General features: G+C 37.2%; 1 protein-coding gene across 2 annotated transcripts in view; it reads left to right on the top strand.

Moving 5' to 3' along the window:
- The window catches only part of LOC140231483 (protein HID1-like), a 77,030-nt gene that overhangs the window by 6,256 nt on the left and 57,634 nt on the right, over window positions 1–13,140 (top strand). For both annotated transcript variants that reach the window (XR_011901442.1, XM_072311615.1), the window contains exons 3-8: window positions 407–568; window positions 8,320–8,424; window positions 9,402–9,570; window positions 10,534–10,591; window positions 11,259–11,469; window positions 12,268–12,381. Coding sequence is in view for 1 of the 2 variants with exons in the window: in XM_072311615.1 (XP_072167716.1) it covers window positions 407–568; window positions 8,320–8,424; window positions 9,402–9,570; window positions 10,534–10,591; window positions 11,259–11,469; window positions 12,268–12,381 (819 nt within the window). In the remaining variant the exon portion in view is untranslated. The remainder of the gene's footprint in view (window positions 1–406; window positions 569–8,319; window positions 8,425–9,401; window positions 9,571–10,533; window positions 10,592–11,258; window positions 11,470–12,267; window positions 12,382–13,140) is intronic.

Here is a 13,140-nt window from a genome sequence, read left to right as displayed (position 1 = left end):
TCTAAGCATGCTGCATGGGAATTTTGAAGTCAGTTGGTGCATTCTTGTAGAAGAACATACAACCGTTTAAAGTGAGAAAACCATGATTGCATACCCTGATTGTGCTTATCACCATCACTTCACTGATTATTTGACCATGGATTTTTTAATCCAAAAATTTCATTTTCACCAAAATTTGAGATACAAGGTCTTGTCACCACAGTGACGCTATGCGTATTTTTTGTGCTAGATTAATTAGGTAGTATGCCATTTCTTGCTTACATTGTAATTAAATATTTGTAAATGACATCTTCTTGCTGTTAGAATATGATGCCATATATATGACGAGCAAGGAGCTTCAAACACAAGGAGCTCCTTCCTTGGTACGAGCAAGTCGTTACCAGGAGTAATTCAATTATTGATGCAGGCGGTTGAGAAGCTGGTGTCAGCAGCCGAGTCAGGATGTGCCATGCCCAAAGAGCAACAGGTGGTTCTCAATGCCGTCCGTCTCCTCACACGCATCCTCCCGTACATCTTTGAGGACCCTGATTGGAGGGGATTCTTCTGGTCGACACTTCCCGGCCAATCAGTGAGTAGTATACTGACTATTTGAGAGACACACCCTCACAAGATTCTGCATGTTTTTTGATATCATGTATAACAGCTGCATGGCGATTGCATGCTTCTTCTAGAAATCAGTGCATTAAACTGAACATGATATTCATTAGAAGTGAAGGGCTTTGTAGGGTTTCATGATAACAATTTCCTAAGTAAGACTTGTTTCATGATATATAGCTTCCATGGGCTGTTTATTCACTGCAAATTAAAAACAAAAACAAAACTGTAAGCCTATCTACAAATTGTGGTATATAATGGAGACCTGATTTTATGAAATGGCTACACATGTGCAACCAAGAAGCAAGACATGATCATACTTACGTTTTATGTGCTCTGAAAACCCACAGTGCAATTTCCTTCAACTACCAATTTTGTTAGAGAGGATATACCGGTACCTTGAGTAAAAATCGTATTGTCCTTGTATTTGAGCAGAATACATTTATTAAACACAAAATAGAAAAATGTGTCCTGGAAAAATACTATTTGATGCAGTATTTGCAGAAAGTACAGACACATTTTGCATGAAAAAATAATTTTGAATGAGTGAAACAATAGAATTCAAAGCAACAGAGGCTGTTTAGCAGTTGCCCATTTTATTCCAAGCATAGAACATAGAGGTAGTTCAATTGCCAATATAGCAAGTTAACCCTTGTGGTGAAAACTTTTCTTATGGTAGTCTAGGTTCATACTGGTATAATGCTGCATTCTTATAATACATGTATTACTGCAGTTTTTGAGATAGCTTTCTGAATTTCCATATAATGTGTTGTTTTGTGCATGGCATTCTTCCAAATTTGGGTGTACATGATTACGCTGGCTTTTTGTCTCAGTGCCTTCTATAATTGCAAGCAGGCAAGAATTTGAATTCAGACATCCTGTTTTCCTGACAGGTCTTTCTTGCATTTGCTAATAATTTTGAATGGTTCTAATACTCTCATTGCTGATGAAATTTCTGCTTCTTGCTATCTTGTTCTGCCCTTTCATTCTCCCTCTTTTATAGAACACAATTTTCTTATTCTTATATTGTGCCTTCCTCTCTTATTTATAGTCAAACATGGAGGGATTGGATGACTTTGTAAGTGATTGGGATTCTGCACATGTTAAAGCACACCCATTAAGAATGACAAAGTAGAATCTTGATGAAAGATTGATTCAAAGCATGGCAGTTATTGTGAATACCGGTAGTAATCATGAACGATATTTTGTCCGTTTTAATTTTATAGCATAACTGTCACTGGTCAGTCAAATGAGTCCAAAACAAATCCAGCTACCCAACGTAGATCTCTCTTTATGTGTGTAATGCTGCAAGAAGATAGAGTAATGTAATTTTAATCTACATCATCTTGAACCTTCAACATTGAGGATGAACTGATTTTGCTATAACACACATTTCCCATAGACACCTGCCCGAGTATTCTAGGGACTTGTCTTCAACAGGTTAATAGAGTGACTACACATGGATGTGTGTGTGTACCGAAGTATGCAAAATATTATGACTGGTACATGTAAGTACCAGCATGTGGCATATGGTTGGAAGTACATGTATGTATATGGACTGACAATAGTGTATCCCTCAGCCCTATTTACAGTACACAAACTTACAGGGCATTGACTTTGACTAAGAGCAAAGGTTTAATGATATCTTTTGTATACAGCCATCTCAGTATTTTTTTAATAGTCCAATTTGTGGGAAAAAACAAACAAAACAAAATGGATGTTATTTCTTGATGGGTGTACTTCTATCTAGACTAGAATATACTGTAACACTTTATGTATACATTGTATCTTCACACCTTTGTTGAGCTGTATGTTGCTGCCATGCCAACCAAAGCAGGTTTAGAAGTCATTTTGAGCTGAGTGTGTGTAGAATGCTCTATGTTTTGCACATGTGTTATTGATGTTGTTTTTTCCACATTTAGAATATTTTTAAACAGATGCATTAGATTTTGGCCCTGTGAATTTGTGCCACGTTTCTTATCATTGCTCATATTGCAAATTCACCTATGCTGCAGGACTCTCATATTCTCAATATACACGCAATTACATGTACAATGTACACATTTGTATAGTATCCACAGACTGACACATAAGCACAAGATCACATGTGTTTATCAGCTGCCTGTAATACACCATGTAGGTTGCTGTGCTCTGATAATGGTGTATATATACTGCGCCAACAGGAGTGTACATACATCGTTCAACATGTTACACACATATCATCCTGCATCGCTATAACATACATTGTATGTGGGCACATTTACATGGCTTCATAGTTCTTACAGTCTGCACTATGTACAATAAATGGAAGACAACTTTTATACACTTGTATACTTTTCATTTTGAATTATCATAATCATAGATTATGGAATACAACAGTTTTCATTTCTTGTTGATACATTATATGCTCATATATATTTCAACATACATTATGAAGAATGTCCCACTCTGATTCAAGACTTGTGTACAGTTTGTGTGTACATTGTATGTGTGTGTGTGTGTGTACGATGTACTGTACAATACCGTAATGTTCGTGTACATGTACATGTATGTTCGTTCACTACCAGTCTTGTGTTGCTAATGACGAGTAGTACAATGTAATACAGTATGTCTCCAAAAAAATTACAATCAGATTTTCGCATTGATAACACCCATTATGATTAAATTGTCTAAATGCTATTAACCCTAACTAGGCCGGGCTATTTAGGTAGATCATAGAGCCGGAAGGGGGGGGGGGGGGGGGGGCCTGGCCCCAGGCCCCCCCCCCCCCCCTCCAGATCTCGACGAAAATTGGCACGATCGCGACGAAAATTGGCACACACATTGCCTATGATGTAATCTAAAGTATCACAAAGTTTATGCTGAATTATGCTAATTTATGCATAATGATGCATGAAATCAGACAATTTGGTATAAATCACTAAATAGAGCTCAAAATGGGCACATTTTTTGTGTAAATGTTTTTTTTAGTGTCCTGAGCAAATATAAGAGGAAAAAATTGTGCCATCAGAAAAAATTTCCTAAGTATTGTATTGTTTTTTTGAATTTCTTATGTATTTCTTTGTTTTTTCGACTTTATGTTTTTCATTGTTTTTTGGACTTTATGTTTTTCATTGTTTTTTCGATGAAACTTGTCCGCGACATTGTTCTGATCAAGAAAATATGTTATTGATTGATTTTAATCAATAAAACCCCAAAATAATCATACTTTTATGAAATTTGCCTGTAAGCACAGTTTGCATTGAAATTGTACACGAATTCATGTTTTTGAGCAATTTTTGGTCTGACATGCACATACATATTTATGCGCAACTTCGGAACCGCGCATCCGGGCATTGCAAATTTGGTGTCAAAAGATGCGGGAGACTCAAAAGAAAGAAGTCATGAAACGTTGCGGCGATAGCTTTTCGCGTTAGCGATACATCGCGCGGAATGTCGAGGGGGGGCCTCAGAGGCCCCCCCCCCCCCCCGGCCTAGTTAGGGTTAAGATATAACATCTTAGCTCTATTTTGCAGAAAACCCCATTCAATTTGGTTAAGCGGTCACAGAGAAATGTGAATTGTTGTAAAGCATGTCATGAGTCTGATTCTTCCAAGTTTAGCACTTGGATGCTCTTGTGTGTGAACACAATAGACAGAACTTGGAGGGAAGAGATTCCTGACATGCTCTACAAAATTCCTCATTTCTCTTTGACCACTGAAGCAAATCGAATGGGTATTTTTGTAAGATGTGGGCAATGAGTTAATAGTTTCGTGCCCTGAGGTTGTATTTGGATTGATTCTCTATTTTTAAAGTTATCATTGTGGAGGGTCCCGTTATAATTTTTTTTTTTTTTTTTTTTTTTTTTTTACATAGGTACATTAATTTGCAGAAGTGTGTGCAGTGAAGTACTTGAAGTACGGTACACAATTGTATGTAGTTCAGCAGTGTTAGCTGTCTGTGTGCAAAACAGCATATTGTGTGTACACATATTAGTATCCTGAATTATCTGTTACCTGTTTTTTGTGTGTTTTGATTGAAAAGAGCAGAATAGAAATTCTTTTGTGTTTTTTATATGAGCACTTGTAACAAGTTGATGATTGCTTCCATGGCATATCAGCAATAAATGTCACATTTAATGGGCATTATACAGAAATTTTTGATAATCTATAGGGCATATAACAATCAGTCAAAGGTGTTTATGGGATTATACAGACAGCCACTATGAATGAAATCATTTCATAATCATTAATGATTGCCACAGTGCCAAAGACATTTTGGAGAACTCAAACTGTACAGAAATTACAGTCAGTGATATGAATTTGTGTGTAAGTTTTCTTTTTGTTACCCATCAGTATATTAATGGTTTCTGTACAATAGCAGCTCATTCATGCTCTTGCCTTTCCAGACAGATTTCAGTTTACATTGATTACAATGAGGTAGAGTATACCATGTAAATAATATAATGAACCTTAATATGGACGATGCAGGTATCTTTTTAAGTGGAGGGTCTTTGAGAATGCCTTGTAAAGCTATTATTTTTTTGCATACAATATGTACAACTATATGATACCAGGTTTATACAGATCAGTACTATTGTAGGTGGAAAATAGAATTGCCCTCAACAATATGTGTCGAGTACAGATTGAAAATACCCAAGATATGTTTCAAAGAGCATCGTGGCACTTACATTTATCTGATACATGTATACATGCACTAATACCCGCATCAACCATGTGTACCCAGACACCAAATGTATCCTTGTTCAAGGACCCTTGCAGTTTATCTCATTATGTACACATGCTGCACATTTTCAACTGTATTTGCATAGTGATAAAATAGGATGTTAATTTGCTGTTCAGTGTGTGGTTGTTTGTTTTCATTTTGCTATGAGGTAGGCTGTAGTACCTTGATGAGCTACATGTGTTTGTATTGGTTTAAACAAGCTTTGTTAATTTCATTCTTTCTTTTTCCCCAAACAATGAATGGCCTCAGTTGTCACAGCTCCTAAATGACATCGATCTTCCTCAGAACTTTCCACATCTGGTTTGTTGACCCTTGGCTCTGCCTTTGCTTGAAGTGCAGCTCTTTTAACTAAACACTAAACCGTCTAACCATGTGTGCAGAGAATTTTGAACAAGTTACATTTCAAAAAAAAAAATACATAGACAGATGGCATAGAGTTTGCACAACATCAGATGATCAGTAACTCACATGCACTATGGTATCTAGTGATGACCACTTAATGTTCGGTGTGAGACGTACAGCATGTCATAGATTCTAGCTTAAAACTGAGATCAGGTTCTACCAGTATTTTCTCTGAATACCTGAGGGTTTCTTCAAAGTTATCTTCATTGTACATGTAGTTTTATACTTTTGTTTTTCTTCCCTCAAATTCGAGCTAGTGAGCTTATGATATAACCTAGTTAAGAATACATTTTATACTGTTATTACTCATGATAGACCATTTCAGTAATGAATTGAAAAGAAACACCATTTAAAATAATTACAGAAATGATCTAGTGCAAGTTGGCTCTAAAGTCCTTATCCCTCTGCTGTACACATATATTTTGTAGCACATTCTATACTGCAAATAGCATCATACATGTAAAACTGCATCTGTCTGTCTGTCTGTGTTTAGTGTTCACTATCTGCTGTGATTTTGCTTGAATTTGTTCAAAATTTATAAGTTTTGTCGAGTTTACCTTTAAAGACTATACAGAGACGTGCAGAGCTGCAAAGTTTACCTGTTTGTTTGTGTTGTTGTTTTTGTGTTTTTTTTTTTCAACTAGAAGTACAGTGTACATTGTAGTGTTGCACTATTGATTATTAAAGAAGTGTTACAGCAGGCGCGGTCAGACTGGCTAAAGATTGATAAGTTTAAGATCGTGATCTTTTAGATCTCAAAGTTTTGCCAGTGTGATCTCAAAGTTTTGCCAGTGTAACCTCAAACTTCCCGAGAAACATTCCACGAAACTTCTTGCAAAACTTCCCACTCCAACTAGAGATATTTCCCCACCCCCGCCAAACTTCTCAATCTTTTGCCAGTGTGACCGCTAGAAAATGAAACTTTGCGAAGTTTGTCACATGACCAGTCCACCACCTGTTTGCTGGCGGTGTCTCTGAAGCGTGTGACCATTGTGATGCACAGGTGTTCATTGTTACATCACAATAACTAGCACTTGTGACCCAAACTTCTCGATCCACAGATCAAGAACTTTGACTGCCAGCGTGACCAGACGACAAAAGATCGCGAAGACTTTACTTTGTAATCTTTGGCCTGTTTGACCATGCCTAAGTGTGATTTGTTTGCAGTGCATTTCAGTACTAACCAAAGTATTTCTTTGCAGGACAGCGAAAATGGTATCATTTCCAGGAGTTGAATTTTTCATGCCTATTACAGATTGTGCTGTAGATGAAAGCCATTTTAGGAGCTTCTGGAACTGAGAAGAGATTGCAAAATGTTACTTGCTTTCTCAAATAGGAGGAGGAAGATGAAATAGTAAAATTAAAAGCTTGTCCAAGAATACATTTAAGCATCATGTTGTCTCCGCTCCATCTTGATCTAGTTCAAAATGACTTTATCAAACCAAGATTACCAAATCAAGATATAGCTGCCAGATAGCTTTGAATGGGGAGATGTATTTGGAATGTCAGAGAGCACAGTCCAGTGTCATTTCATATCAATTGTTTTTGGACTGACTCTAAACTGTAATGTATTGCATTCAAATATAAGATAATATCGACATAGACTTTTACACAGCTTCCTTTTGTGAAAATGTTGAGATTAAATAAATCAAATCGTTTGAACTTAACAACCATTTCATTGGTTGAGAATAAAAAGGGCATTGAGTTGCCTCAAACACTATGGCTCGAATTCTCAAAGCTGGAATAACTATTCCGCGGAATAGTCATTCCGGGGAATAAGTTATTCCACCTTTGAGAATAGATTCCGGGGAATAAATCGCGCCATTTTACGTCACGAGGGCCTGATTTGCATAAGAGCCGTAATAAATCGGAGGAATAAGCGGTGTAATAAAGTTATTCCACCTTTGAGAATTCGGGCCTATGGATTTAGTGGCATCTTAACGCCCTTCGATCTCTCTCTCACCCAACGATTTTTACATTATGAGAAATTTTTTACTGCTTGTAGCTTCACTTTTCAAGAGCCATTTGATTCTTGTTATTTTTGACATGCCTGAAAGTGATGTAGGCTATGATAGATCACAAATAGTGATTTAAAAATGACATGTAATCAGAGACAAAGTAGTATTACATCAGGTTACTATGAGAACAGGATAGTGAGACACTAACATGTTTTGGGTTGTCAGACCTTCATTACAATTGTACATAGAATGTCATTGGCTGTATTTATCATCAAGTCCTATTCTGATGCACAATTGTTACAGAAAAAAACCCCAAACAGACAAAAAGCTCAACAAGTAATTCATGAGTTATTTCATTTAGTAGAAGGTGACATATACTCATTTCTACCCTCAGTCAATACTCTTGGACTAGCCAACAAATTTGTTCGTTTGTTTGTTTGCTTTTTCCTATTATGAAAAACATGGATTTGACTGAGCGTGTTCACTGTCAGTTGCTCTGAAAAAAAAAGAAAAAAAAAGATGATGAATGGGTGTTTAAGTAAAGAGTAAATCAAAGGTAGATAAATGAAATGAATATTGAAGGGGAAAAGAAAAAAAAAGATTATTCTTAAATTTGTATGTCCCTCTTATTCCCACTCAGAGTGATGAAGAATCCCTTCCCCTGGCCCAGTCTCTCCTCGCTGCTCTGTCTGATCTCCTCTTCTGTCCAGACTTCACCGTGGTTGCCGCCAAGAAAGCAGGGCCGGTGAGTTTACTAAACAATGGAAGAGAAGAGAGAGAGAGAGAACTAAGCTCTGAAAACCTACACTATTAGTGTACCTTTTAAATTCCTCAATGATTGTTTATTTTGTATCAAGTGCTGAGAATAAATTGTGATTATTTTCTTCTTTATGAATATGAATATTATTATCTTTATTATTGTAAAGTTTCATGATATAGTTGGTGTAATGACTGAGACCCATTTCATATAAAGGCTTGCAATCATTGCAAGAAACATTGTAGTTGCCACAGCAACAAGTGAAATACAGTGTACCTTGCAGTAGATTGGTTGCTGTCACACTGCTACCATTGAAACTGGAAATGATGCATGTTGCCGATGTTACAAGCTGCCTTATTGACTGTTCCAGTACCAAGTGAAGTTCTGGTATCCAACCCATATTGACTTTCAAATACAAGATGCCAGGCTTGAATATAATAGGTTGTGGTGAGAGTGAAGTTAAGATGATACATTTCATGTTATAAAGTAGATGAGTGTTGTGTCAAAATTTCATCTGTAAAAACTATATAAACTATAAATGTAACAGTTATATAATCCTCAGTCTTGTCATTCTGAGCAGTGTTGTGATTAGTTAGATTGGGGCTGTGACATGGCATAATCTAGAAAGGGCACAATTGCTCATCATGCCTCTACTATTCATTTCTTTGTTATTTTTTTATTTAACTCAGATATTAAATTGACTAACATAATCACCGAGCCAGAAATTTGTGTTTTCTAAATATGACTGTTGGTTTCCCCTCAAACCACTCCCAAAAAGTCTTTTTCATCTTCCAAATACAGTAGCACTATATACAAACTGGAGAGGTAAAATATAAACACACATACAAAGACAAAAGGTCATTACACTTTGCAGATTTTCCACAGACCCACTGCTTTGCCCAGAACTCTTTTTGAGGTTCAACCTCTTACCCATGGCCTTGAATTTTTTTTTTCCCATATCCCAGGAGAAGCCAGATGACCCTCAGTCTATTGATAGCTGTGAGTACATCTGGGATGCTGGGGTGGGGTGCGCCACGGCCCCGCCCCATTTTGCCCACCTTGACCAGAACCGGACGGAGATCCTAAAGCTCCTCCTCACATGCTTCTCGGAGACGATGTACCTACCACCAGCCAGTGAGTCTTGGCTTTCTCTACACACTTGTGAAGTATTTCATCCTTTCTCTGTGTGTCTCTCTTCTGATATAAACCAGTTACTAAAGCAATGTGTGCCCTGACAGCTTGCTGGCACATATGAATACATATTTCTCAAGAATAGAAACTATATAGAAACTCTACTCTGTTGCTCGAGTTTCTGATATCCGTGATGTTACAATTTACCGAAATATTTGGCTGTACAGATAAGCTTTAAGCTTTGATTAAACAATATTTTAACATTGTCACATTTTCATTTGTGAAGGTAAGTTACCAGGTGTTTTGCAAGTTGGGTGCTACGTGGCCGTATGCAAATATGAAATTAAAGTCGACTTTGTCTTACGTGGCTTGGATTGCATTGGTAGTATCTCTTGGGAGCTTGGGAGCTGTTATTTTACAAAATGTGGGTTTAGCATTTCAGTAATGCCATCAGGGCTTGACCTTTAAGTACTTTGTAGTACTTTATCGACAAAACTTTGAATAAAATTCTCAGGCATGCTGGTACTATTCTGTAGTCTTTGACCATTTGGAACAACCACAAATCAGTCTACAATTGTGTCTTGTAAAAGTGTTTCATTGCTTTTGCAGTTATCCCATTTAAGATTGAAAAGTCAATAATGAAGTCCCGGTAGCTCATATGCAAAGTTCCATTATCTCACATCATTTTCATCACCAAGACAGTGCAGAAATGCAATATCATCTTGCTTACATTGTATTTGCAAAGCACAAAGTTTAACTTTTAGTTAGGCCTAACTGAGTTATATGCAACTGACCTCTTGAATGTTATACTCACACTGTTACCATATGAAGGATGTCTAATGTTGATTAAGGTATTGATACTAGTTATTTTTTTAATGGTAGCAAACATTTGTAAATTGTGTCAAGTACATGTAATTTCTCTTTGTTTTTTGTTTTTTTTTAATTCTGTATGTTTTGTTTCAACAGGTGATGCTCACAGCTTGCCAAATCAATGGATTAGTTTCTTTTGTTCATCGGATAACAGGTATGGCATAAAGCTATTAAGCCAGAGTGCATTGATAACTATTTATTCCTATTTCTGTCATGGCACCAAACATAATGATTTAAAAAAACTGAAACAAGGAAAAACAAGACAGGGTATGAAACATGTGTAGAAATAATAGGTCTTCATTGTGTGTCTTTTTGTTGTCATAAAGCAATCACTAAAGATTAACAAAAGTTGATTGGATAGCAGTCCCATGAAGCGCATGAATATACTGTAGGATACCAAGTTTGTGAGAGTATGGTGGTATAATGGATACTGCAAAAGTGGAAATTTTCGCGGTGTTTAAATTTTCGCGCATTTCGCGCAACCAGAAACTAGCGCGAAAATAAAATCCCGCGAATATTTTTGCTTGCCATATGTTCCTGTGCGTGATGTCTAGATTCCGCGGAATTAAAAACACGCGAAACTCTTCTGACCCGGCCAAGCGCGAAAAATTAGTCGCGCGAAAATATCCACTTTTACAGTATATTGTCCAAGAAATACAACCATGTGAAACTGTGATTTTATGTTGTGAAAATGATTGTTTTACATGAGCTATTAATTGTGGTACTTACTTCTCATAGAAACATAGATGTATACATTATTGTTGTTAGCACAATCCTGCAGCATGGCACATTTCATTCTCTCCTGGTTTCTTCTCCCCCAGACATGCCCTACCACTCTTCACCTCCCTGCTGAACATCGCCTGTGCCTACGACCCTGTGGGGTACGGCGTACCCTACAACCACTTCCTCTTCTCGGACACCCGTGAGCCTCTGGTGGAGGTGGCTGCCCAGATCCTGGTGGTCACTCTTGACCATGCCAACCCCCACAATGTCGCCTCATCGGTGGATGGAGGAGAGGAAGGGCATGACATGGTTAGTTGGACTTCGAAGCTCCCAGCCCCTCGTTAAAGAAAAAGAAAAGAAATTCATAAAATAGGACCCTTCCCTTTTTTCGCTAACTCTGCCCGTGACTGGAGTAGGAAATATTGATATGATTCATATTGTAAACTTAATTTCATTTATTCATCGCAAAGAGCAGGGTGTCAACCTGGTAAAGTGGTCCCCCTACCCACCGACACAAAAAAATGGGCGAATGATGCCTACCCCTCCTGGTTTACCCCAGGTGACTAGAAATAGTCAGTAAATGGTATCAACCAGGCACACTATGCCATATGCTTTAATAAATGATTGAACTTAACTTCCTTGTCAGGCAGACATTTTTTTTTTCCAGATTTTGCAGGATCCTTTTGCTTTTCAGAATCACTTGATTGGAGATATGCCCCCCTGAAGTCTAATGCAAGATTAATATCAACAGTATCTCAACAGCTAACTCTCAGTTGAAGAAACTTATAATATTTCATCTTGCCATATATTATACGACGGGGCTCGGATGTGACACGATTAAGAGAATGCAACTTCAATTCATCTACTGGTATTCCTACATACTGTCATAACTTCTCAAAGCACCGCTTGCCCTGTGATGAAGAACAAAAATAAAAGTCTCTTCCCACCCCATGAAAGTTTACTGATGAGAATCTTCTAAAGATATCCACTGCTCTGATTTAAGTTTTTATTTGTGCGTGCATCTCAGTTTTATTTTGTATGTGTTTTCCTACATGAAGAAGTTTTAAGTGTCAGCTTGTTGTTCCCTTTGGCTGTTCTATCAAACAGGGGGTGCTGCCAGAGAATCTGTTTGTGAACTATCTGTCCCGTATCCATCGTGAGGAAGATTTTCACTTTATTCTCAAAGGCCTCACAAGACTTCTCAACAATCCTCTCATCCAGGTACAGTGACGTCTCTCTCATCATCTATCTATGTGAGCTTGTATCTGTATATGTAGTATTTGTACCAACCTTTAAAGGCATAATTTACTATTTGCAGATGAAACAAAAACCCAGCTCTATTACTTCAAAATAGTTCTAAAATGTCAGTTAGGGATAGAAATGGTCAATGTAAAAATTTGAAGCAGTGTAATCAATGTTAAGGGTTGTTAAATATATAGAAAATGTGAACAATAGTTAAAATAAAAATGTTTCTAGACTAAACCATCTGCAGTTATGGTTTATTGAGGAAAATAGTGATATCCCCTTATATTTTAGGCTTTATTGCAAAATTTTATGATGGGATGTTTTGTGATACAACTGACCTACATATATGCATCAAATGTGATATCTCAAACATTTTTTTAAAGCGCTACCAATGGTAAATAGGACCTTCAAAGTCTGATCATTCATTCGTTCATCTTATAGGCTTTATGCCTTTTATTCAGCAGGGAGTTAAGGCTTCTTTCAGTTGCATCAATGTGATTAAGTTTTTGCCCATTTATTACAATTTACCATAAATCATAATTATGATGTCGTGGTTCCCTAGGTGATTTTTTAACCATTGATATGTCCATGCAGTGCCATGGCAATATAACTTACAAAGCTATTGGCCATTTTGTGCGCTCTGTCCACATATTTGCCATAATGTAAGCTGCTCCAACCAGATCGAGCATGATAATGCTGTTGTCCCACTTGTGGGTCATTATGATGCAATGACAA

Source organism: Diadema setosum, chromosome 8, assembly GCF_964275005.1.
Source record: "Diadema setosum chromosome 8, eeDiaSeto1, whole genome shotgun sequence".
NCBI classification, from domain to species: domain Eukaryota; kingdom Metazoa; phylum Echinodermata; class Echinoidea; order Diadematoida; family Diadematidae; genus Diadema; species Diadema setosum.
This window is presented reverse-complemented; position numbering and strand designations above follow the sequence as displayed.